This window comes from Emys orbicularis, chromosome 10 (genome assembly GCF_028017835.1).
Source record: "Emys orbicularis isolate rEmyOrb1 chromosome 10, rEmyOrb1.hap1, whole genome shotgun sequence".
Classification (NCBI taxonomy): Eukaryota; Metazoa; Chordata; order Testudines; family Emydidae; genus Emys; species Emys orbicularis.
Genome location: NC_088692.1, coordinates 23,243,366 through 23,267,588, shown reverse-complemented (window position 1 = coordinate 23,267,588; position 24,223 = coordinate 23,243,366). Strand labels below are relative to the sequence as shown.

General features: G+C 45.2%; 1 protein-coding gene across 1 annotated transcript in view; it reads right to left on the bottom strand.

The window, feature by feature from the left end:
- Positions 1-14,831, bottom strand: part of LOC135884578 (uncharacterized) — a 189,678-nt gene extending 174,847 nt beyond the window's left edge. The window contains exons 1-7 of the mRNA XM_065412000.1: positions 14,774-14,831; positions 13,605-13,765; positions 10,863-10,933; positions 7,907-8,072; positions 6,849-6,986; positions 5,209-5,398; positions 3,372-3,499 (exon numbers count right to left, since the gene is read on the bottom strand). Of these exons, the coding sequence (XP_065268072.1) occupies positions 3,372-3,499; positions 5,209-5,398; positions 6,849-6,986; positions 7,907-8,072; positions 10,863-10,933; positions 13,605-13,765; positions 14,774-14,831 (912 nt within the window). The remainder of the gene's footprint in view (positions 1-3,371; positions 3,500-5,208; positions 5,399-6,848; positions 6,987-7,906; positions 8,073-10,862; positions 10,934-13,604; positions 13,766-14,773) is intronic.
- Between the last annotated feature and the right edge of the window lie 9,392 nt (positions 14,832-24,223).

Genomic DNA, 24,223 nt, shown 5'->3' with positions numbered 1-24,223 from the left:
TCCCCAACCCTATCCCTTAACCCCAAATCTCATGCTACACTGAACAAATACCTATACTCACCCTTTGAGCTCATTAACCACTGACCAGAACCAATTATTGCCTGAGAGGTCCACACTCCCTCACTGGAGACAAGAGAGTTTGTATATTTATATTAAAACAACAGGCAGCAATCCCCTGCAGAGCTGGGTTCCACAACTTCAGGGCAGTATACACGCCCTCCATACTCTCCCCAAATCCTGTGCCTCACCTCCCTTTACCTGGGTCCCTTTGGGGCTTAAGTGAGCCAGAAGGATTTGCTTCTCCGGGGTTAAATTTCACCCCAACTGTTGTTGTTTGCATTCCAGTAGCACCTGAAGGCCCCAATGGAGACCAAGGTCCCATTGTGCTAGGTGCTGTATATACACATATTAATTAAGAGACTATCCCTGCACCAAAGAGTTAATCTAAAAATATGGGGGGGAAACTGAGGCAGAAGTGACTTGTCCAAGGTCACACAGCAGGTCAGTGGCCAAACCAGATATAGAACCCAGATCAGCCCTACCCACTAGACCATGCCGCTTCTTTAGCTATATGTTTAACATAGGTAACATTTAAGTGACAAGCACAGTCTTTGGTTTTTATATCTATTTTTTTTCATATTGTTCTACTTTATTATTGGCAAGAAACATAATGGGATATGGAGCCTCTCTCTTTCAGGTCACTGCTATAAATTCACCTCAGGTCAGTAGTGATCTGACATCATCTGTTGACTGCTCAGTACCCTACATGAAAGGCATCATGATGATCTCTGTACTTCCCACTGGACAGGTATCTACATTACAAAGAACATAACCAATATGAACTGACACTCGTGTTGCCAGTCTAACAGAGAAGTCAAGGAGAGAATGAACATAGCTGACAGACAGGCCTCTCACTTATCATGGAGGCCCCTCCAATGTAAAGTGGAAGCTCAATGATGCACCAAAAGCTCGCACTGCTGCAGCCCATGGGGCTCTCAAAACATTTCACCCATATTTTAATGGCATCTGCCTTTCATAATGCCTTAGGTGAGGGGGAGGGATTCTTATTGGGAAGTTCCTATTTCTCAAGGTGTGCAGACAGCTGATAAGTAAGTTCTCCCCAGAAAGAAGCGGCTTTGTAGGTTATTACTAGAACTTACCACAAACACACACAGCCATTTAAGGCTCAGCAGCAATGGTTTTGCTTGAAGTAGGCTAGAGTGGCTTGAGGGGATTAAGGCTATCTTGAGGCACACCACCGAATCCAGTCATCGCCCCATGGAAGTGGGCTCAGTCCTGCCAGGCATCGAGCACCCACAGCTCTCATTGAGATCCGTGCTTTACAAGATTGGATTGACAGGGCCAAATTCTCCACTCACCCTGTGCTGATGTAAATCTGGAGTGGCTCTTTTACACCAGCATAGCTGAGAGCAGAATGTGATCCATAATCTTTATGGTAATTGAAACGTAAGTAAGGGGTCAGATTATTAACCCCCCCTTGGACTGCAAGCATGGACAGTGCCTATGGACAACCCCCTATATCCCTGACTGGGGCCCCTCAATTACTGCAACAACAAATCACACAGACCTTAGGCTAAACTCTCATTGACATCAAGGATCAAGCCCTTCACAACACCACTTTATCACCCTAGTCCCTATATTACACAATTAGACTGAATAACGAACGGAGCAAGAGAGTGAAGCCATGATCTCCCTGACCCCCAAAAAACAAAGATGTATGACAGCAAATGATGAGTGGAGGTTCCCAAGACACCCTTTACATTTAACAAATCCATTTACGGGGATCTTTCATCTCAATTCTGGAGGCTGGAAGAGAATCTCAACACGAGGTCATGCCAGCAGTACTCAAACCTATCAGCCTGTGCTTTATGACAATGCTAACTGCTAATTCAAACATTCCACTTTGGGTCCTCAGCTATATACACCACGTGAAAGCATCACTCTCCTATTTTATTAAAATTAATACAGAGTAATGAAACTCTGAGACATTTCAAATTATTACATATAAAGTGGCACCTCATATATTTTTCCAGCCTTTTAAAAAGGTTAGTTAAATAGATATTTATTTTGGAAAGAATTAGGATAAATAAATGAATTTATTTTTACGTCCTAAACACTGAACCAATTTGAAAGGTAGCTACAGTACACCATTCTCTCTCCTCTCTGCCTCCTCAAAGAGTTCTAATAGGGACAAATTGAGCCAAACCTCAACTCTGATGTAGCTCAAATGAATGCAAAAGAGTTATGCCAGGGATTAATTTGGCCCAAATCTATTCAGCATATTAAATAAATATATAAACATTTTCCAGCTGTGTGATATAGGAAACCAGATATTTTGCAACAAATTAAAGAAATTGTGGTCACCTTTACCCTATTGCTTTAAAGTGAGTTAGCATGATCTCACACAGCAATTGTAATATGGTTACATTAGAGTTATAATTATGAATAGATATTTGAGTCTTTCCTGTTACATCTCATGAATAATTCTGTACTAATTTTAAAAGCATTTAGCATGACCCTGGACACTGTACACACTCCTATGAAAACACGCATTAAGCATTGGGCAACTACACTGCAAGGAACAACCACTATTTAATCCTATATATGCGCAAGCTTTACAATGGCATTCACCACCATAGTATTCGAGCCCCTCACACACGCTAGCTATAATTACTTCTCCAGGGGACTAAGGGAGGGAAATATTATGAGCCTTATTTTACAGACGGATAATTGAGACACAGAAAGCTTGAGTAACTTGCCCAAAGCTACAAAGGAAACCTGTGACGGGGTAGAAACAGAATCCGGCAAGAAGTCAGCAGGTTAATAATGGGTAGATTTGAGCAGCAGTCAGGAGTAGCTGATTTTCTTTCTTTAAAAAAAATACTTTCAAATGATTTGGAACCATGTGTGCAGTAACTGACCTACAAATCCATATAATCTTGTTGCTGTTACCCATATCCTCCTTCCTTCCCATTGTTTGTTATGCTTTTTTGCTATACCCTGTTTCAATTTAGATTGTAAGTTTTCCAGGGCAGTGATCATGTTTTCCTCTATTTGTATAGTACTAGTACAATGGAGCCCTGATTCTGCCTGGGACCTCTCCATGCTTACCACAATCCTAATCTTAATAAATAAGAAGATCATCCTATGCCTCTTGAATCCCAGATGAGTTCACACCCTTCCTACCGAGGCTTGGTTCCTATGGAATGATTAAAAGGGACAACGACATTAGGATATTAACCTGCCTTGCTGGGAGTCATGGACTACATGTGTGAACTACATCATAGCACCAAATGGTTGGTTATGCCACTAAAGAACATGAAGTGGATGTTGTATAAAAAAAGGCTTACCTCAAAACTCATGCTGTGTGCTAAGCAGAGCTTCCGCACCAGTTCAGCCACTTCCTCTCCTGTGGATGGCCTCTCATTTTCTTCCCTTTCATACAGCATATTACTCACATAGAGATCATTGGAGTCCACTGGAAACACATGGGGGAAAAAACCAACTATGCAGCAGTCAACTATTTTCTGTGGCTAACACTAAATCCTGGGGAATCTTATGCTCTGAGGCTATGTCTTTACTGCCAAAAAAAGGTGTGTTTTTACTGTGGGATAATTAATACTTATGTAAAATCCTAGTGTAGACAAGGCACTGTAGTTTTGCAAGTTAAATAAATAAGGTCAACCATAGACAGGGATTTAGCGCTGATCTTGCCCACCTACCTCACATTAAAATCTACCATGTTTTGTCTCCACTAGGATTTAACAGAGGACAGCTAACAAGTATTAGTTAGACCACAGTAAAAATACACCTTTTTTGGCAGTGAGGACAACACCTACAGCTTCCGTTCAGCAAAATTCTAAAATATATGCTAAATTGAAGTCAACGGATGTACTCGCATGCTTAAAATTAAGCATGTGTATAAGTACACCGCCTAAAGGCGCATGTAACCTGCAAGGAAAAGTCATAGAAAGACACGGAACAAACAAGACACACATGAAACAAAAACCAATCACATACTCTCCTTCCCACACCTTGCCTGCCTGTTTTCATCACTCCCCATCTACTTATGTCTTGTTACCGGCCCGATCCTCTATTTCTGAACTCCCAGTCAACTCAACTGGAATGTTGGGTGCCAAAGAGACATGTTTGGACTCTTACTATAAACTCTTAGGGGCCTTGTCTTCTTATGTCAGCATATGTATATGGATATTCTGAGAAATTAGGATTTTTTTAAAAACAGAATAAATTATAGGGAAATATGCACCAGTAAAATAAAAGGTTTCCCCATTTAGATCTCCACTCCTTAATCATTACTCATGCAAACCTTCCATTGGCTTCACCAGATTCATTCTGCCACTGGAGACAGGCCCAGGGAGATGAGGAAATGGATGGAAACAGGGGCTCTACTTGGCATATTCCTTTGAAGTCCATTGGAATTTCTGATATTTTAGGCACCATACACTGGGGAGAGCTAAGCATCACACTCTGCCACTGCAGGGGGAGTATGTGCATTGGGGAGGGCCTGAATCAGTGCTGCAGGCATAGGCGCCAACTCCGTGGGTGCTGCGGGGCTGGAGAACCCACAGGGAAAAATTAGCGGGTGCTCCACACCCACAAGCAGTCAAGCTCCCCCTGCCCCCACCCCATCCTCACCTCCTTTTCCCCCGAGCGCACCACGTCCCCGCTACTCCCCCTCCCAGTGCTTCCAGCGGTAAAGAGGCAGGGCAGGGACTTGGGGTAAGGGAGTGGAATTGGGGCGGGGCGAGGTGGGGCAGGGGCAGGGCCAGGGGCGGGGGTGTCAAGCACCCACAGGGCAGAAGGGAAGTCGCTGCCTATGGCTGCAGGTCCAGGGTTAGGAACGACACGGAACAGGAGTCGGCCATGGAGGAAGTCAGATCTGCGAGCTCTCACTTGTAGATACCAGCCTCACCATTTTTGGAGACTCACTTTCTTCCAGGCCTATAGAACCTCAGGGCCCGGTCTCCCAGAGCAGGCAATGGGCAACAGCCCAAGATCCACAGTTACAGTCTACCGTTCCATGCCTTTTAGCAAGTGAAAGGAAAGATCTGGTAAAAAGGGAGTTCCTACAGGCAGACTGAAGGCAAGAGGCAGCCCACAAACTTTTTTTTCCACCTCTCCCCAGGAAATCACTTTAATTTGCTGTTTCTGGAAATATCAAGTAACCTGTTTGGTACAACAGCTCTGCTTCCACTTGAAGTAGTTTCAGTGAGGACTGTGTCTGTGTCTTCGCCCCACTGCCCTTCCTAGAGAAAGGTGTGACAAGACTGGATTCAGTGCATTTGGCCTCTGCCAGGATTCCATCCTTAAAGCTCTGAGCGCATTCCAGTTTGGAGGACAGGATCTGCTGCTGCGACTGAGAGAAACAAACATTTCAGAGAAACTCTTTGCAACCTGTGTCCATTCACACAATCTCTTCTGGGAAACACAGACTTCACAGAGGACCCAAGCTCTGCGACATTCCTGTCTAGACCTGTTGTGATTCCTAGAGAGGGATACATTAATAAGGTCCCAATTTCCGACCTGCACTTCCCTTTTCTGAAATGGAATTCACACCAACTTTCATTATGAACTGGACTCGTTTCATTTTATTCCATAAGGCACCAATTTTACCAGGTCTACTTTGCCAGCAAAGGTTTGAGTGCAACAAAAAGCTATTCATGTCAAGTAGCTGACAGCTGGCTGGTACAGTATGTGTGGTTGACTTATTTCTGTTGCTGGCGTTTGTAAAAAACAGACATGAACACTGATTGTGCTTGGGAAAACCTTAAGTTTTTAAAACAACTGTTAGTGATTTTTCCAAAAACATGACACTTAGCTCACATACGCCTTTTTTCATCCACAGCTTTCTATTTTTCCCCTCCAATTTTAGTTTTAAACCACCTCTTTAAGCACCATATATTTGGAGCGGTGGAGGATTATCCAACCCATGAGTTTTAACCAATCCAGTCCCTCCAGACATTGCTGTCTGCTAATCAGTTCTGTGATTAATGACTCAGTACAAGAAGATCAATAAAATTCATTGCCAGAAGAGCTCAGAATCAGTTTTAAAACTGTCTGGTACTTGGGTTAGTTAAGTGTTGCCATTCCAAAGGACCTTTCTCAGTTGCGTAGAGATCGCACGTAGTCAAAAAGCCAGGTGTATGTAGTGACTGAATCCAGAGTCCAGAAGACCCTTATTACACTCACTGCATAGGGGGAATGGTGTGTTATGAATGAGGCTGGGATCTGCTCATTGAACGATGAGGATAAAAAAATAAATACTGATCAGCGCCCTCATCTGCTACTTAAAAACTAGGAAGATGGGTTCTCAGAAAAACCTCAGACAGATATATCGAAAGGTTGACTATGTGTTGTCCAACCTGTGCATTAAATGATGAAGAAAGCCTGATAATGCAGTCGAATGTGATTGTGCCATTAAAGATGTTACTGTAATGCAATAATGCAAGGGGGCAGAGTTAAAGTTGCATGAGCATATAGGAACATGCTGTATTTGTCACATAATGTTCATTAAATACAACAGCAAATCTCAGCAAAAACAAAGGAAACTGTAAACCCAATGACTATCTAACATGGTTTTATTTCTGAGGATTTAAGGACGTATGGACATACATAAAGTGTAATTGGGCCTCAGTAACTTTTATTTAAATAATCAGAAACATTTTGATTAGCAGAAACACACGTCACTAAATATATTTGACACCAGGATTTGATTATAAATACTTAGCAGGCCTGGCCCTTTTTAATCACTTCAGGAAAATAGCAAGGACTCCTGTTAGGACCACAACCAATCCCCCAATACTTACCAGCACATTAGGCAGAGCTATGGATTGCAGGGAAATAAAACCTGAATACCGGTGAGAACACAGGTTTAAGTCCTTTGTCTTCAAAACAAGAGAGCCTTTCCGCTGATATTTGGTTGGGCATTTTCCCAGAATATCCATCTAGTAACAAACATACAAAACCAATAAAGCTACCTATCTACATATACTCACACACAATACAAACAGACTATATCGATCATTACAGCTATTAACTATAATTGCTTTCCTGAAGTAGCAAAGGCTCAGGGAACTGAATTGTCCCTTGCAATGCATTAACTTTGCCACAGATACCATGGGCAGGCACATGCATTTAAAATGGCCTGGTGAGATGATCTTGCATTTTAAAAGTCGGATTGGAGGGTTTAACTTCAATCTGAAAGATTTTTAATTACATAATTGCTTAAACACATATTACATATTGCTCCACTTATTTTGTACCTTAAGCCCTGATTCAGAAAAACATTCCCAGTCAGGACATCACTTAACCACATGTTTAATATTAGGCACATGCTTAAAGTGCCATTGAGACTTCATATGGCTGTATTGCACTCATATAAACCCACTGACTTCAATGAGTTACTCCAGATTTACCTTCGTGCAACACAGCAGAATTTGACCTTGTGTTTTCAAACATAGTGTTCAAATGATGCTCAGCTAAGAGCCTTGAAGCCTGATTTCGCAACCCCTTGAAGTCAATGACAAAGCTCCTGTTGAGTTCAGTGGGCGCAGAATCAGGCTCTTGGTTAGGAAAGTCTGGACTTTGCCCACAGAATAGGTACAGCACAAGTCTCCTTCCACCACTCTACCCTGCTCTGCTCTGGAGCAAAAAGGAGCCACCTTCCAGGGTAGCAGAGCAGTAGTTGAGCCAGCTCTGCTTAGACTTCCAACAAGAATGCTGAAAAGAGCCAGTTTTATGATGTGTCCACTTGGAAACATAGTGAGACCATCAGAGGCTACTGACTGGCCATGAAGCGGCAACAACTTTTGGTCATTTAAAAAGGAGATAGCTAAAAGCCAGCCTGGAGTACAGCAACGCGCACCTCTTCAACAGTTCCACCGCCAGCAGCTGCAGGTGAGGTCTGAAGAACGCTGAGAATGCCCCGTTTGATGTTCAGCACCCAGGCCTGTTCCCACTGCCAGGGGCAGATCTTCAGAATTTTCCCATCATGGAAAGAAAAATGAAGTGGATGCTGCTCTAGTACTTCCCTGCAACAAAGAAGTTCACAGCTGCTAGGTTCAGACACTGGCTGCAATGGGAATTTGAGAGCTTTGATGGATGCAGACATTTTGACTTGGTAGCGTCCCTCCAATAGGACTGGCTCACTCTGTCACATACCCCCACACTTTATAACAGCCCCTCCTATTTCACAAAGTCATCTGGTACCCTACAAGACTTCTAAAAAACAAACTATCAAGCGAATTGCTTTGAAACACAGCCCAGTCCACTTAATTGGGACATAATCAGGACAGCTCCCAAGGAACCCATTTCAGGTTAAGTATACTTAATGGCAACAGCTCTTGCTGAATGGAAGACAGTAATACTACTTAATGGTGAAGACTTGTGGTAATTCAGTGAATCTTGGGCCATGCATGGTGTGTGTATTTCAGTTACATACTGTCCCTCTGATACCTTACTGCCCTTCAATACCTGTGGTACATGCAGAAAGGGGAGGAATGGCTTCCCAACAGACTTGTTGTTAATGGCTCCTTCCATGATGCATACACATGCCTGGCCACCATAACAGGAGTCATATATATCTCTCCTTGTTGCCAGCATGGGACAGGCAACAAACTCAGTCCCTATCTCAGGGTAGATAGTGCTTCTGCCCAATTCCATGGCCATGAGGGGCTCTGTAGGCAGTTCCAGCATTAAAATGTTGACTTCTGTTCATCAGGAATTCCTCTGAACAGGGAAGGAAAGGCCATCCATGGGCAGGGGTGCTGGAACTAGCGGTGCTGGGGGGTGGGGGGGGGTGTGCAGCAGCAGCCCCGACTTGATTCCATCATATACATGGTTTACAGTTTTGTTCAATGGCTTTCAGCACCCCCCATTACAAAAATTCTTCCAATGCCACTGTCTCTGGTATCCCTGTGAAAAGGGGGTTCTACTGTACTCCTATCACAAGGATTGCTCCTATTGTGGGCGAATCAGTGGAAGAGACACATTTCATTTGCTCCTTCCCTACCAAATGAACCATTCTTCCCACCACTGAGAGCAAAAAGTCGCCTCAGAGAAAAATGTCATTTGTGGAATGACATCCAGATCAAGTTCTCGCCAAGGGAGACGTGGCTGTGTCTAGAGCAGGGGTCTCAAACACGCGGCCCGCGGGGTTATTTTCTGCGGCCCGCGAGCTCCTCGCCCCCCCCTCTCCCCCGCATTTACCTAGAGCGGCTCGGGCCTGACGCGCAGTGGGGGCAGGGCAGGCTCCCTGCCTGCCTGCCCTGAGCCCCATGCCGCACCTTGCACTCTGACCCCCTGCCCTGAACCCCCTGCTCCACCCCGCACAGCTCCCCCCACTGCCCTGAGCCCCCTGCCGCACCCCTCCTGCACCCTGACCCCCTGCCACACCCCTCACCCCTCCTGCATCCCAGACCCCAACTCCCTGCCCTGAGCCCCTGCCACACCCCTCTTGTACCCCCTGGGGGCAGGGAGGGGATGGAGTTGGGGTGGGGATTTTGGGGAAGGGGTTGGAATGGGGGCAGGGAATGGGCGGGGCCTCATGGAAGGTGTAGAGTGGGGGTGGGGCCGAGGCCGGCATGGGGGGAGGTGTCCGTAATGCGGCCCTCGGGCCAATGTACTAGTTCTCATGTGGCCCTCGTCATCATTTGAGTTTGAGACCTCTGGTCTAGAGCCAGGGTATTTCCCATGGATATGCCTCTGTGAGTCCCATTAGATTCAGCGGGAGTTGCATGCATGTATGGAGGGCTGGCTAAACCACAGTATATACACTAGGCTGAAGAGAATGTAAATAAGGTGTCGCTGTTCTGAATAATTATTTTTAGTAGCCAAGCTTCAGTGAATCCTTTTTTCACCATTTCTGCCATTGCATTTTTGGCTTTTCTGCAGAGAACAATAGACACAACAGCTCTTATCTCTACAGAAATCCCCACAGCCAGCATTCCAGAGGAAGGTGCATCTGTGCCTGAAACTAGCTGAACTCCGATATCAATGCTCATATTGTGGAACAAAAGCTTTTCCTAATGAATATTTTTAAAAGCAATGCATTTACTCAAAACATGCTCTTTCTGACCCTCTGTATTGAACTAATTATATTTTTGAGGGCCTGGTGCAGATCTCTGTGTTATTTAAAGGCTGGGAATCCAAGCCAAGGGACAATACAGGGAGATTAGCCAGCTCAGCCTACCAGACAACAAAACCGCTTTTCTTGATGATGCAAGGAACATCAGCTCTCTGGGAAAATACCACCCCTCCATGGCTTGTAAGGGTCTTATTGTATAGTCATCCCCGTACGTGTCTGTACATTAGTTAGCCAGAGGGGTGCCCAATAACAGCATGCTATGAATGAGCTACTAAGAAATATACAAGGAAGAAGTTGATATTTGAAAAATATCCTTTAAATATTCTGGAAGGCTACAAAGCATATTTTCATCATGCAAAATATAAACTACTCCAAGATTATACCTTAAGAGTCAGGTTTTCAAAACCTCAGCAACCCAGGGCCTATGCGTGCATGAAACTATCAAAACTGTGATCCAGATCAGGTATCTCTACATGCAAGTAGCCAGCTAGGTGTCTGAGGCGTTGCACAGCCAATCGTGGTAATCATCCACTGAATGTACAGTTTTGACACAAAAATCCCAAAGAGATCTTTTTTAACCAGGTGACCCTTAGCTGTTGTTAACAATGCTGTAATCCTGATCAATGCTTGCTCAACAGACAGCTAAAAAGTAAATGAAAGAGAGAGAATGGTAATATGATGCTGCTAAAGAAAGTTTCTAAAGAAAGAAACTGAGCCAGATAAGAAGCCACGTTACCTTAAACTGTCCATTTCCTTCAGAGACTCCTCTCTGGATGCCAGGGTCGTCTTTATCCGTACACCTTGCAACTAGGAAAGAAAATGCCAGTGCAGCAAACACCACTGTCAACAGGAACTTGTGGGCTTCAATTCACACAAGGACAAGGAAATACAAAATGGAATACAAAGCAATGGCCCAATTCTCCAGCCCTTACTCATGTAAGTCAACGCTACTCACACACAAGCAGATTCGCTGAACCCAGGTGAACAACTCACAAGTCCGATTAATTCCCAAAATTGCTTGCTTGATATTTACACACACACACCATGAATAAGGGTTGCAGGAGCAGGCCTTATAGGGCATGTCTAACCTGCATCTGGGAGCAAGCCTCCCAGCCTGGGTGAGACTAATGTATGCAAGAGACATTTTGATTTCAGACAGAAAGGGAAAAGCTAGAGCTTGGCTACACACAATGCCTTGAACAAAATACTTGGCCAACAAACCATGAACTGAACCAGGGACCTCCAGAGCTAACAGCACAAGCTGCAGCTAAAGCTTTGCAGCTGGGGATCTAACAGGCTCGTATCCTGTGTGGGTCACATACAACGGGGGAACAGTAACACCCAGCAGGTTAAACACTACCTATTGTCTGAGCCTTCTTTGGGGCATTATGATGCTCTTCCTCCCCCACCCCCCAATTGTTTTTACTTTTATAGCAAAATGTGCTAGGCTGCATTTCCCATGCTTGGGGGAATTTGTGGGTCTTGTACAGCAGTTACAAGCAGACGCTGGAGGTATGCCAGTGACAAAATGGTGTGTGAAGCTATCACCTTACAGTATATCCTTTGGCACAGAGCACACAGCACACAGCAGATAGAAATATCAGTAAGTCAACCAGTTACCACCAAAAACAAGTATAGGTCCAATTCTGAGCACTCACATTCTGTGCCCCTTCCCAGTTAGGGTGGGGCATTGACCAGACAAGGCATGGGGACAGACACCTCTAGAGCCCTTGGTCAGAGGGAGAAGGATCCAGGCTCTCCTCTCCCAAGCACCCTGTGGCTCAAGTTAGTGTGGGTGTGGTGGCCACATCCCTTCCCACTTATCTGGCTGGTTCAGGGGTTGCAGGGAGAAACTACTGGCTCCTGGCCTGCTGGGTATTATGCAAGCACCCAGCCTTTAGTCTACCCTCATTGGCTCGTGGGAGGGGGAGGGGAGGAGGAGGTATGCTTGGGTTGGTTTCTGGACTTCCTAGGTGTCTGGGGATTTGGCTGTTTACTGTTTGGGGTCAGGAAGGAATTGTCCCACAGAGCAGAACTGGCAGCTCATGTGGTGACCTGTTTATCTACCAGCCTCTCAGTGCCCAAGAGGCTGAACCAGGGTTGCTGTTTATTTTGGTTTTAATTTTTGTTACAGATTCTAAAAGAGAGGCCAGTGCAGATAGTTTTGGCAGGAAATTCCAAGTTATAAGTGGGCCTGAATCAAGACAGAGCACTGGAAGGCACTGGGCCTCGTTCTTGGTGTTGCAGGGTGGTGGTGTAGGCTTGAGCATCTCATGCAGCTCAAAGACCCCTCATCTGGACCCTTATCCATCAAGTGAGGTAGGCAGGGGATCATGGCAGCTCCAGCCACTCCCTTTTATTCAGTTGGCATGGATGGGGTAGGAGTAGCTTCCCCTTCTTCTGTTGAGGTCTGCTTGGGTACGGCCCTGGCCCAGTTCCTGCTGGTAATTTTGTAGGGAGCTGCTCAATCCCCATGTCTTTTGTTAGATATGTTAATAAAATTGTGGTCTCCACTTGAAGCACATTTTTGTGCCTTCTTTCAATGTCTGGGTCAGTGAAAGCACAGATATGCCATAAAAGCAGTTTATATTATTCCAGTCACACACATCTCTGAATAAAGAATCTTCCCCCAAATCACGCCCACAAGGACCTAGGTGCTCAGATAACATTGTGACTGTGTAAAACAAGAATATTAAGTGAGTAAATATGATTATGAATATTAAGTGAGTAAATATGATATGAGCAACGGCATGTGCATAGGGGTCATGAATAAAACAGACGTCATATACACATCAAAGCGTGGGCCTTCCCCTGACCTAAAGGCTCACCGTAGCGCCTCTGTGGGTCTTTGTGCCCAGAATCTATGAATTACCCTCTCTGTGAATTTGAAAGGAAGCCAGAATTGGTACAGGCAATTAATTTCTCCTTGCTCCCCCTGTTGGGCATCTATGCATAATGCCCAACCTGAATCTGGCCTGGATAAAGCGTCCAATCTGAGTCTTTGGGCTGTTGCTCCATTTAAGTCAGTGGCAATTTACTGATTGAGTTCAATGGGAGCATTATGTGGCCCAGTGAATTTTATACTGTGCTAGACATGCCTTATTCCCAACAGATCCCAGACCTTTCAGAAGTTCGCTCTCAAAGAAACAACCATGGCTATTTTTAACTTGCTGATACAGATCTGAAAGTGATTAAAAATCACCTTAGTTTCTTTTAAGGACATCGGCTTCATCTCCTCCTCCACTTCTCATGGCACAACAGTAAAGCAGCAGTTTTAGTCAGGGAAGGGAGTGATTTATGTAACTTAGCCTTTAAAGTTCTTTACCACTTAATCTGGAGCTTAGTCCTAGGGATTTGTTTACTTGCAGATAAACCAAATATTTCATATGGAGCAGTCACCCTAGGGAGGGGCACTCTCCTGTGTCAATGAATTGCAGTGAGTTACTGAGGCACTTGTTGAACTCATGACAATACTCACTTTTAAGACCATCTGGCACTTTCCTAGGGCTTCAATGATCACTGTGCTCTCCAGAGACATACCACTCCTTTTGTAGATGCTTCCCTGCAGGAACGTATTGGTGGCTGTTGAATACCTATAGCTATATCTGGATCCTTTGGGGAAATTCAGCCCACTGTGTTCTAGGAAACAAACAAATAAACCAAAAACCTGTGTGTGCCCTTCTACATTTTATCAGCAAATCAAGAGAACGTTGGTAGATGTAGGCCAATGTTTCTCAAACTGGGGCCGCCGCTTGTGTAGGGAAAGCCCCTGGCGGGCCGGGCCGGTTTGTTTACCTGCCCCGTCTGCAGGTCCGGCCAATCGCGGCTCCCACTGGCCGCTGCAGGCCAACGGGGGCTGCTGGAAGTGGTGGCCAGTAAGTCCCTCGGCCCGCGCCACTTCCAGCAGCCTCCATTGGCCTGGAGCGGCGAACCGCGGCCAGTGGGTGCCGTGATCGGCTGGACCTGCGGACGCGGCTGGTAAACAAACCGGCCCGGCCCGCCAGGGGCTTTCCCTACATAAGCGGCAGCCCCGGTTTGAGAAACACTGATTTAGGCTATTTAGGCACCTAAGCAAGTGGCCAGATTTTCAGAAGAACTCTGCTCCCATTTAGGCTCATAATGGAAGTAGCCAGATTTTCAGTAGTATGAAGCCCCCGGGAGCTCCAGCATGGAGGTCACAGGGAAAACGAGTGCCCTCCTTCCCCCGGCACACTCATACAGGACCCAGCCACAGTGTGGCCTATAACATCGAAGGCCCTGTAGTGTTAAGAGTCTAATCATACCACAAGCAGGGAGGGGCGGTAAGGCAGGAGTGTCATGGCACAGCAGTCTTCCCACCATCCAAGCAAGATATTTTGATGACAGCAATATGAGACAACCAAGACTTTACAATTCTCCAAGTACATTTCCTACATGTAAAAACTTCCCAACTGTCAGGGTGGTTAAGCACTGGAACAAATGACCTAGAGAGGTTGTGCACTCTCCATCATTGGAGATTTTTAAAAGCAGGTTAGACAAACACCTGCCAGGGATGGTCTAGCTATGACTTAGTCCTGGCTTGAGTGCAGGGGGCTGGACTAGACGACCAATTGAGGTCCCTTGGGGCTGGTCTACACTAATGCATAAGATGCTCTCCCGCCAACTTACCTTCCACCTCTCGGGGAGGTGGCATACAGACGTTGTGAATGGAAGAACGCTCTGCCATCAACTTAGCTTGTCTTCACCAGACCTGCTAAATTGACACTGCTGCATCGATCGCATCAGTGCCGATTTAGCCAGAAGTATAGACAAGCCCTCCCAGTCCTACACTTTTATGAATCTATGTGCTGTTAACTGCACATCTGTTATCAGATGAACTGTGGAGTAATTTCTATGCCCCGGTCTACACTACAAACTCATGTTGGAATAACTACATCACTCAGGGGTGTGGAAAATCCACACCAGAGTGACGCAATTATACTGACTGATCTCTCGTGTACACAGCGCTATGTCGGCAGGAGGGCTTCTCCTGTTGACACAACTACCGCCTCTCGGGGCTTGTCTACACTTATAGCCCTGCAGCAGTGTAGCTGCACTAGTGAAGCTGCTCCACTGTAGTGCTTAGTGAAGATGCTACCTATGCTGACAGGAGAGCTTCCACGGCCTGAGCGACATACACTGACATAAATTTGTAGTGTAGACCAGAGCTTGGGGCAATGGAGTATCCACACTGACGGGAGAAGCTCTCCCATTGGCATACGTGGTGTCGTCACTAAGTGCTACAGCGGCACAGCTGCAGTGCAGTAAGTGTAGACGAGCCCTATGTCAGAACTGCCAGTTTGAAATACCACCCTGGAAGGTTTGGGCTGGGGAAAGAAGGGGGAAAGGGAAGGCAGCGGTTGTGTTTGGATTAGGGACACATGATCAGTTTGGTCCTTTCTATCTTCCACTTGTGGGATGAAGCTTCTATAAGTTTGTTGAATGGAAAGGGGCCTGATTTCCTCCCACTGACAACTGTCGATTGGGGTAACTCTGTTGCTATCAATGAGTGACAGTGGTGTAGGGAAACAGTTGGAAATCATTCCCCAGATCGCCATTGTCCAGTTTGGGATTATACTGTAGTGTAAGAGTCCAGAGGCGAGGCAGAAAAATAACAATTCAGTTTATTAGAGACAAATTCAGCTTCATGAACAAGCCAGAAGGAAAGAGAAACCCTGTTCTGTCTAGTCCCAGGGAAAAACCCACACCTACCCAATCTCCCCAGCATGTTTTCAGGTTACAGACACTACAGCCAACACTTTGCCAGAACCAGTTTTCACTGGCTGATCCTAGCTCGAAGCAATGACATGGCTGTCAACAGCTTCAGCCTTTTACTTCTATCATATGAACTGCATTAGTGATGTACTATTCAGTAAAACATACTGTGTGTGTCCCTTGAAGAGGGACAGCATAGAAAGTGTATTTGTAGGTTAGATTTGAACCATAGGGCCAAACAGTGATACAACTTTAGACTTTTGAAATTTCAGGCATTCCACATTCACTGGAATTCTTTACTGGCCAAAAAAAAAAAAAAAAAAAAAAAGATAGTTCGAACCTGACTGTATTATGCTCTGAGCTATTGACTGTATTCTTTTGAGTGGAACCAGCCTTAGAAAATAAATCATGCTTTGTAATATATGCTGATACATGTCTTCCTGTCATGGTGTTCGGTACATCTCTCCCCTACAAGGGCTCTGGATAATGATTAGATGCTGTAAACATGATGGAACCTCTATTTTGCTAAGGATTTCAAGATTTCAAAATGTAGCCTATTTCCAAATCAGAACCGGTTTTGGTCAATGAAAACATTTAATTTTGTCAAAATTGAAGGGATTAATTTCATTTTATATTTTTTTTTAAATGCCATAATACACATTTTTTTAAAAAAAATAAAACAAAACAAAAAGCCATTTAAAAATGAAAAATCTAACCATTTCGTTTCAACGTTGTCAGAATTTTTTTCCACTGGTTTTTCTGAACAAAATTTTGGCAAAATCCGCAGGATTTCACAGAGCATTTCAATTTCAACAGAGCTGTATTTTAATAGATTTAATACTGATACATGAGTTATTTATTATGCAGAATGCTACCCTCCCTTTCAGAAAGCGAGAATAGCAGGCAAACAATGAAAAAAGCAAAGAGCAAAAGAAGGTAACAGGGGTGCTGGAAAAATTTGTATAGTGGGGGTGCTGAGAGCCATCGAACCAAACTGTAAATCCTGTATATGAGGGAAACCACTTCAAGCGAGAGGGGTGCAGCAGCCCTCCCAGCACCCCTTGTTAAAGCACTTATGGGCCTTTTTAGTGGCTATGCCAGGATTAATATGTTTGCGCTATCCTGGAAATGTGGAATGTTGCTGCTTTCAAAATGTCTTCATCTAAAGTCTTTTACAGTTACATGATGAATGATTCAATTTAAATGATAAAGGGGTTTTGATGTAAACTGTGATCTGATTGCATGACTTGGCTTTCAACCCATGTAATTATCTCCCACTGAACACACGCATCAGGGTAATATTGCTTCTTTCACTACAATCCCCTACAAGATATGTCATTTAAAACAGCCACTTAATTGTAATGAACTGGCTAGTGCATGTGTGCTGTGCTGCCCTCTACTAAAAAAAAGTCAGAAATGCTAATGTGTGTCATAGACTCTATATGGCTACAGTCAAAGAAGAATCTCCTTTAGTTCAGAGGATAGTAAGCTGTGCTTTAAGGGCTGGAGGATCAGAGTTGTAACCCTTCCACCAGCATGAGTTCTGGGGCCCAGGGCATGCCACGGTGACACTCAGGAGGACAGTGGTGAAATCCCTAAAAGTTCACAAATTTGTTGCTTTATCTTAGCAGTGGAACTACTGTAAAGCAGAAGCAGGAGAGTTTGTTTAAAATGTTCTCTCTAGCATCAGGTTAAGAGGGTGCTGCCTGGGAAAGATGGCCACAACATTTGCCATGTTGCTCTTCTTTAGCTCCACCTGCAGGCTCAGTGGGGAATTGAAAGCCCTTTAAAAACACCAGGTTTTTGTTAGGAATTATGAGGTTGGACTGGAATGATGGCTGAGCAAAAAGACTCTGAGCCACACTGGCTGTGCAGGACAGCATATAGGGGGACCTGGGATCAGAGCGCTCTCTGATTCTCCGATTGTTGTTTGTAAAGGAGCAGTGTGCACTCAAGCACCTGCTGTCAAGATGAGCAGGAAGCTTTGGTTACTGGTGCATGCACACAAGCTAGCTGACCAAACCTTGAGTCTGTGGAGCATCCCCAGGAGCAATAGCCAGGCTCTGTGGACGGAGTGCTAGGTCTTTCTCCTAGCTTGCTACTGTGCAGATAGGATGCGGAAAAAGAGACTCAGGACAGGGCAGGATTTTGCGTTGCATATTTTGTAGCACACTGTAGGCTAGTTTTAACTTTTGTTTGATCTGAGTCCGTAGAATGTTAACTTAGAGCAACTCAGTGCAACATAAGACTCAGCCGTGCGAGGCAGTTTCCTCCATGAATATAAATTAGCTAAACAGCAGTAAATCCCAGCTCAGTTATTACTATCATCCTTCCAATAAAGCAATGCCCACTGAAAAGTCCAGCATGTTACAAACTGCAAAGTCGTGCGTTGTGACTATAAACCTGCTCTGAATACCAGCTTGGCCTTACTCACCAGCACACTCAGTCATACAGGCAGCTTCCGGGCCTAAATTCTCCCGAGATCCTGCAACAACAAATCAGAGTTAATTGTAGAAATGCACTAAGAAAAAATCCATGTGCGGCTTCAGTGACTGATACCATAACTGTTCATTTACAATAACACTAAGATTAAAGCAGCAACATACATTGCAAAGTCCTCTAATAGCAATTACTGAAAAGACTTTATTAGGGGGAAACACCATATACAGCAAGGGACTTGTTATCACACAGTCATTTTGCAACAATGATTTTGCCTTCTTTTCTGGCAAAAGATAAAAGCTCCAACATTTGAACATCATCTCTTTTCTAAATTGGGTAGAAGCCAACATCTTTCACAATATAAAATATTCTTACAATCCTCAGATCAGAAGCCTTAATGTGTGAGTGAAATGGGCCACATAATGGAGTCAGAAGTTCATTCCATGACTGTTTAGTCCAGGCCAGGACTCTGTTGTGAGACCCACTGGCACAGGTTCTGCCTCATTATTCTGGGAGCCGGAGAACCAGAGGGACAGTCTGTGTCTGGCTGGCAGCTCCAAGTGAAGAACCACCATTGTACGCATTACAATAGAGTCTTGTCTCTGTACCACCAGCATTATTACAGGCCTGAGCAGCAAAGTGGAGATCTGTGTATGAAGAGCTCGGGTTTAGGTGCTGCTGCTTATAGAGATAGGAGTCAAAGTTCTAATGAGGGCCTGAAGTTCATTCAGGGGAGTTCAGCCTCAGAGTGGTGGTTTTGGTCCACCTCTGTTGATGTTAAACTATCAGTAACTACGTGCACATGAACACTCATGATTTCCCTTTCTTCCTTCTTCCGCTCTAAAGAGGATAAACACTTTCTGAAAACACAAGCAAATAAACGAGACGACTAACATGTTTCCTGTTTCTCGCCCATAAGCTGAGAAAAGTCCCATCTTCCACTAGAGCTTTTCCAGCATATTTTGACTAGCTTAATTTTTAGTGCTTGAATTAGACTAATTACTCTGGTTAGATGGGTGGAAGAAAAGTGCAAGATTCCCCTTTACAAGTTCTGCCATGCCTCATTCTAACCATATCTAAATAAATGCTTTCTATCCACACCCTGGACATGTCTTGGGGTTTATATTTTTATTTTCTAGATTCCACAGTCACCATTAATATTTTCAAGACATGCATTAGACATGCTGCAGCCTTTAGGAAAGAACAAATGACTTCACAGTCAGCCATAAAAAATCCCTCCCCAGAACTCTCAAATCAGGTTTTGTTTTTTAATCTTCTTTACAAACCAAGTATACTTTAGCCTTCTGAATATAAGGCTCATGGAAGGTGAGGCCAAAACTTGTTCTCCTGCTAACTTGTCCAAGGTCTGACAAAAAAAAAATAATCACATAAAATAGCACTGGACAAGGCCTAATAAGCAAAGGATAAACAAGACATTGTAGGCCAAGATACATATCTCCTATCACCCGTGGTGGAGCTGACTGCTGAATAGAAAAGAGATCCTTTTCAAGCGAAATGGTGCTTTGTCATTCTTTTCTATTGGCAGTAATCAGCACAGTAAATAGTGCTAACTGACCAGGATATATATATTTTTTTTTAAAGGAGACTTTTCTGACCATCTAAAGTAAAAAAACCCTGCACCACCACATGTCTACTCCTTACTATAAAGGTGGCTGTGACCAAATTTTCTGATAACTCCAAAGTTAGAGGAGTACCAGCATAGCGCACACATAGATAAACAAAACCAAGTACAGAATGACCTGGAGTGGTTAATGCACTGGAAGCTTCAAGAGGGGAGATTTGCGAATATTAAATTACTCCTTATACCCCAGGAGAGGAAATAAACAGCACAAACATAAAATGAGAGGCAAGAATAAGAGAGATTTACCAAAGCAACCTCAGAAATGGTATTCACTGTCTCTTTAAAACCTTCATATTATTCTTTCATCTAACTAAGCTCTGTAGTTGCCAGGGGGAAAGTATGAGATTTAGAAGGGAAGTGTTCTACAATATGAAAAATTTTTGAGACCCACTGAGTTATTCTAGAGCAGTAATGTTCTGAGTGTAGCTACCTTTAAATAGAACACATAGATATGTCAACTTACTCTCATCCTCATCCTCTGTTTATTACCATCAGCCATTATGTCAGCTGTTCAGGGCAGGCCTCATGGGTGAAATCCTCAATGGGAATTTAGCCATTGTGTTCACTGGGGCTAGGATTTCAGCCCATGTCTTCCTACATGTCTGTACCATACCGAGCACATTTTGGACACTACTGTAATGTAAATACATAACAATCCCCTGGTAGATTTGCTCGGGTGGGTATGAAAATGTAATTACTTTTCTTACCAACAGAGGAAAGGAAAGACTTTAGTTAAGGGCCTAATTCTGCCATTCTTGCCTGCACCAGGGCTGCCCAGAGGGGGGGGGGGGGCAAGTGGGGCAATTTGCCCCAGGCCCCGGGCTCCACAGGGGCCCCCACGAGAATGGCTGAGGCTCCCGCCCCGGCCCGACCCCACCTCCACCCCTCTCCCGGAGCCTCAGCGCATCCAGGAGCGTCCCTGGCTCCGACGGGGCCTGAGCTCCTCCCTGCTCAGAGCCGCATGGTAAGGGGGCGGGGCTGCGAGCTCCGGGCCGAGCGGCGGGAGCTCAGACCCCGCTGGAGCTTGCAGGCCCGCCCCCTTACCACATGGCTCTGAGCGGAGAGGAGCTCAGGCCCCGCCGGAGCCATGCTGCAGCGCTGTCCAGGGACGCTCCTGGATGCGGCGTGCTGAGGCTCCGGGTGAGGGGGGAGCCGGGGGTAAGGGGCTGGGGCCGGGGGGGTTGGATAAGGGGCAGGGAGGGGGCAGAGGTTGGGGGGGGCAGTCAGGGGACAGGGGGGTTGGATCGTGGGTGTTCTGGGGGTCTGTCAGGACTTAGTGTGGGGGGGGGGGGTGCATAGGGGTCGGGGCAGTCAGGGGACAGGGAGCAGGGGGAGTTGGTGAGGGTGGGGTCCTGGGGTGGTGGTTGGGGGGGGGACTCTGGGGGACGGTGAGGGGACAAGGAGCAGGATGGGTTGGGGATTCTGAGGGAGGCGGGCAGTCGGGGGGCAGGAAGTGGGTGGGGGTTGGATAGGGGGCAGGGCCAGGCTGTTTGGGAGGCACAGCCTTCCCTACCCTAAAGCTCATTCAGCAGTTTGAGGCTTGCAGAAGAGCCAAGCTGTTAGCTTTTCCATTAGGGCTGCCGTCCCTTTCACTTCTCAAATGCCAAATTATAGTCTATATTTAATTTCAGTGCCATAGGGAGATTCATGTCAGGGGAGGGTAGCTTCATTTAAAATTAGCCACTGGGGGAGGGATCACATGAGAAGAGCAATATCCTACACCGCCTACCTCCTTCCCAACCCTACCAAGGGAGACCCCCTTCCCCTGCATTCCCCGAGGCTCCAGAAGGGTTAATTCAGTGGTTCTCAAACTTTTGTACTGGTGACCCCTTTCACATAGCAAACTTCTGAGTGCAACCCCCCTTATAAATTAAAAACACTTTTTTATATATTTAACACTATTATAAAGCTGGAGGCAAAGCGGGGTTTGAAGTGGAGGCTGGCAGCTCGTGACCCCCAGTAATAACCTCGTGACCCCCTGAGGGGTCCTGACCCCCAGTTTGAGAACCCCTGGGTTAATTTGGTTTTAGCACCCTGTGTCCATTCACATGCATGTGCTATTTTGAGCATTTCAGTTTTCACAACATAGGCTCATCCCAGATTCTGGAACAAGCTCAAATGCTCAGTTCGTGAAGTATGTACATAAGCTATGCTAAAGACAAACCCACAGTAACCATCTCCAGTTTGTGAGGGACCCCATGGAGCCAGTCTCTAGGAAACAGATACATGCATGGAGGTTAAGTCCATTAATGGCTATTAGCCAGGATAGGTAAGGAATGGTGTCCCTAGCCTCTGTTTGTCAGAGGGTGGATGGAGATGGATGGCAGGAGAGAGATCACTTGATCATTACCTGTTAGGTTCACTCCCTCTGGGGCACTTGGCATTGGCCATTGTCGGTAGACAGGATACTGGGCTGGATGGACCTTTGGTCTGACCTAGTATGGTTGTTCTTATGTTCTAACCTAAATGAACCCAACGTTATGGAGACAGATATGAGTCAAGGAAGCCAGCAGAGTATCAGAAACCTGGAAAAATCTCTGACTGGATGGGCTCAGGCATTTGGTCACAAGCTGAGGTGGTTCAAAAGTTTTGGATTTTTATTAAGCAGAATTTTTTTGTTCTCTCTTTAAACAATCAAACACAGCAAGCAGCAAATATTTGGCCACACTTTTCTGAAACCCCAAACCATATTCAGGTTTTGGCAGACTAATTTCAGCTTTTCAATTAAAAAAACCACAACAAACTTTGAAGGAAAGCAGACATTGTCCGTGATTTTTTCTGCTTTTTAACAACCCCTAGTTTTCGATCCAAAAAAAGTTTTGACAGAAAAATATTTGTCCAACCCTTTTAATGAGCTTTAGTGCCTTTTAGCACTAGCTGATGCTGAGAACCAGTGATACCTTGTAAAGAAGTTTTCTCAAAACTGGGTTTGTGCCGAGATGCGGAAGGTTTATTTTTCCCAGGGCCGCCTGTGGGGGGGGGTGTGAGGGGCAAGTGGGGCAATTTGCCCCGGGCCCCGCAGGGGCCCCCACGAGAATATAGTATTCTATAGTATTGCAATTTTTTTTTTATGGAAGGGGCCCCCGAAATTGCTTTGCCCCAGGCCCCCTGAATCCTCTGGGCAGCCCTGGCCTGCACTGGGCAGCACCTAGAAGGATTCTAGGCACTCAGTGAAGGATTCTGCTGCCATATTGCTGAGAATCCAGTCTAAGTAACAATGGGGTGTCTAACCCAAGGAAGAATCACACTGTACTTTATCCCCCAAGTGCAGATTTTTAAATGAATCAATTGCCTTTCAGGTCATTATCTGCTTAGCAGGAGAGTTTCATTGCCAGTGGTTACACAAGTGAGAATGCAAGTGTCATTTGAAGCATGAACAGCAGCAGGTTTCCACACTAGAGCTGTTCTTTTCCAACGCCGGCACGCTGAGGAGCAAACACTAAACATCACGTCACAAGGACTTTTTGTTGTTTCATCCGTCCCTGAACACTAGAGAGTCTATTCTCCTTCCTGACTTTCATTCAGGCTTCATGGAGAGGGCAGTGACTCTCTAGAGATGTGAGGGCAAATGCATTGAAATGAATGGAGTGACGCCAGAGTTACGCAGGCATAAATGAAAGAGCAGTTTGGCCTATTACATACAGATACTCTGTCTGCTTTTTAATCTCAGTGCACGTACAGTGTCTGTTAAAACTAATGGCATAGCTCACTATCATGCTTAGCCTTTGAAATGATCTTCTAAGGGAAGTGGCAGAATCCCCATCACTTGATCTGTTTCAAACACAACTAGACAAAGCACTAGATCAAAAACCATTAAGGGGCAGGACAACAGAGTCAGATTTTCATCGTCTATTAGGCATGCACATGTGTGGCACATTGCCTGCACAATTTCTGCAATTGCATGCACAAACATCGGGACTGGGCATTCAAATAACCAGTTAGGCTCCATCAGAGAAAAATCAGGTGAGCAAAAGGTCCATAGATTTGTGTTGTTGTTTGTCCATCCAATGGGCACTTATATGAATATAGTTCTGAAGATCTGACCCAATAGGCCTTTTCCACTGTTATAATAAGTGGGAGTTAACTAAATATACTGTGATGAGAATAGCCCCTTTTATGGATGCTTCTAGGCCACGACCCCCATCCAAGACCTGATCCTGTATTCCTTGCACACAACAAACTTCCTTGGGGGGAGGGATAGCTCAGTGGCTTGAGCATTGGCCTCCTAAACCCAGGGTTGTGAGTTCAATCCTTGAGGGGGCCACTTAGGGATCTGGGGCAAA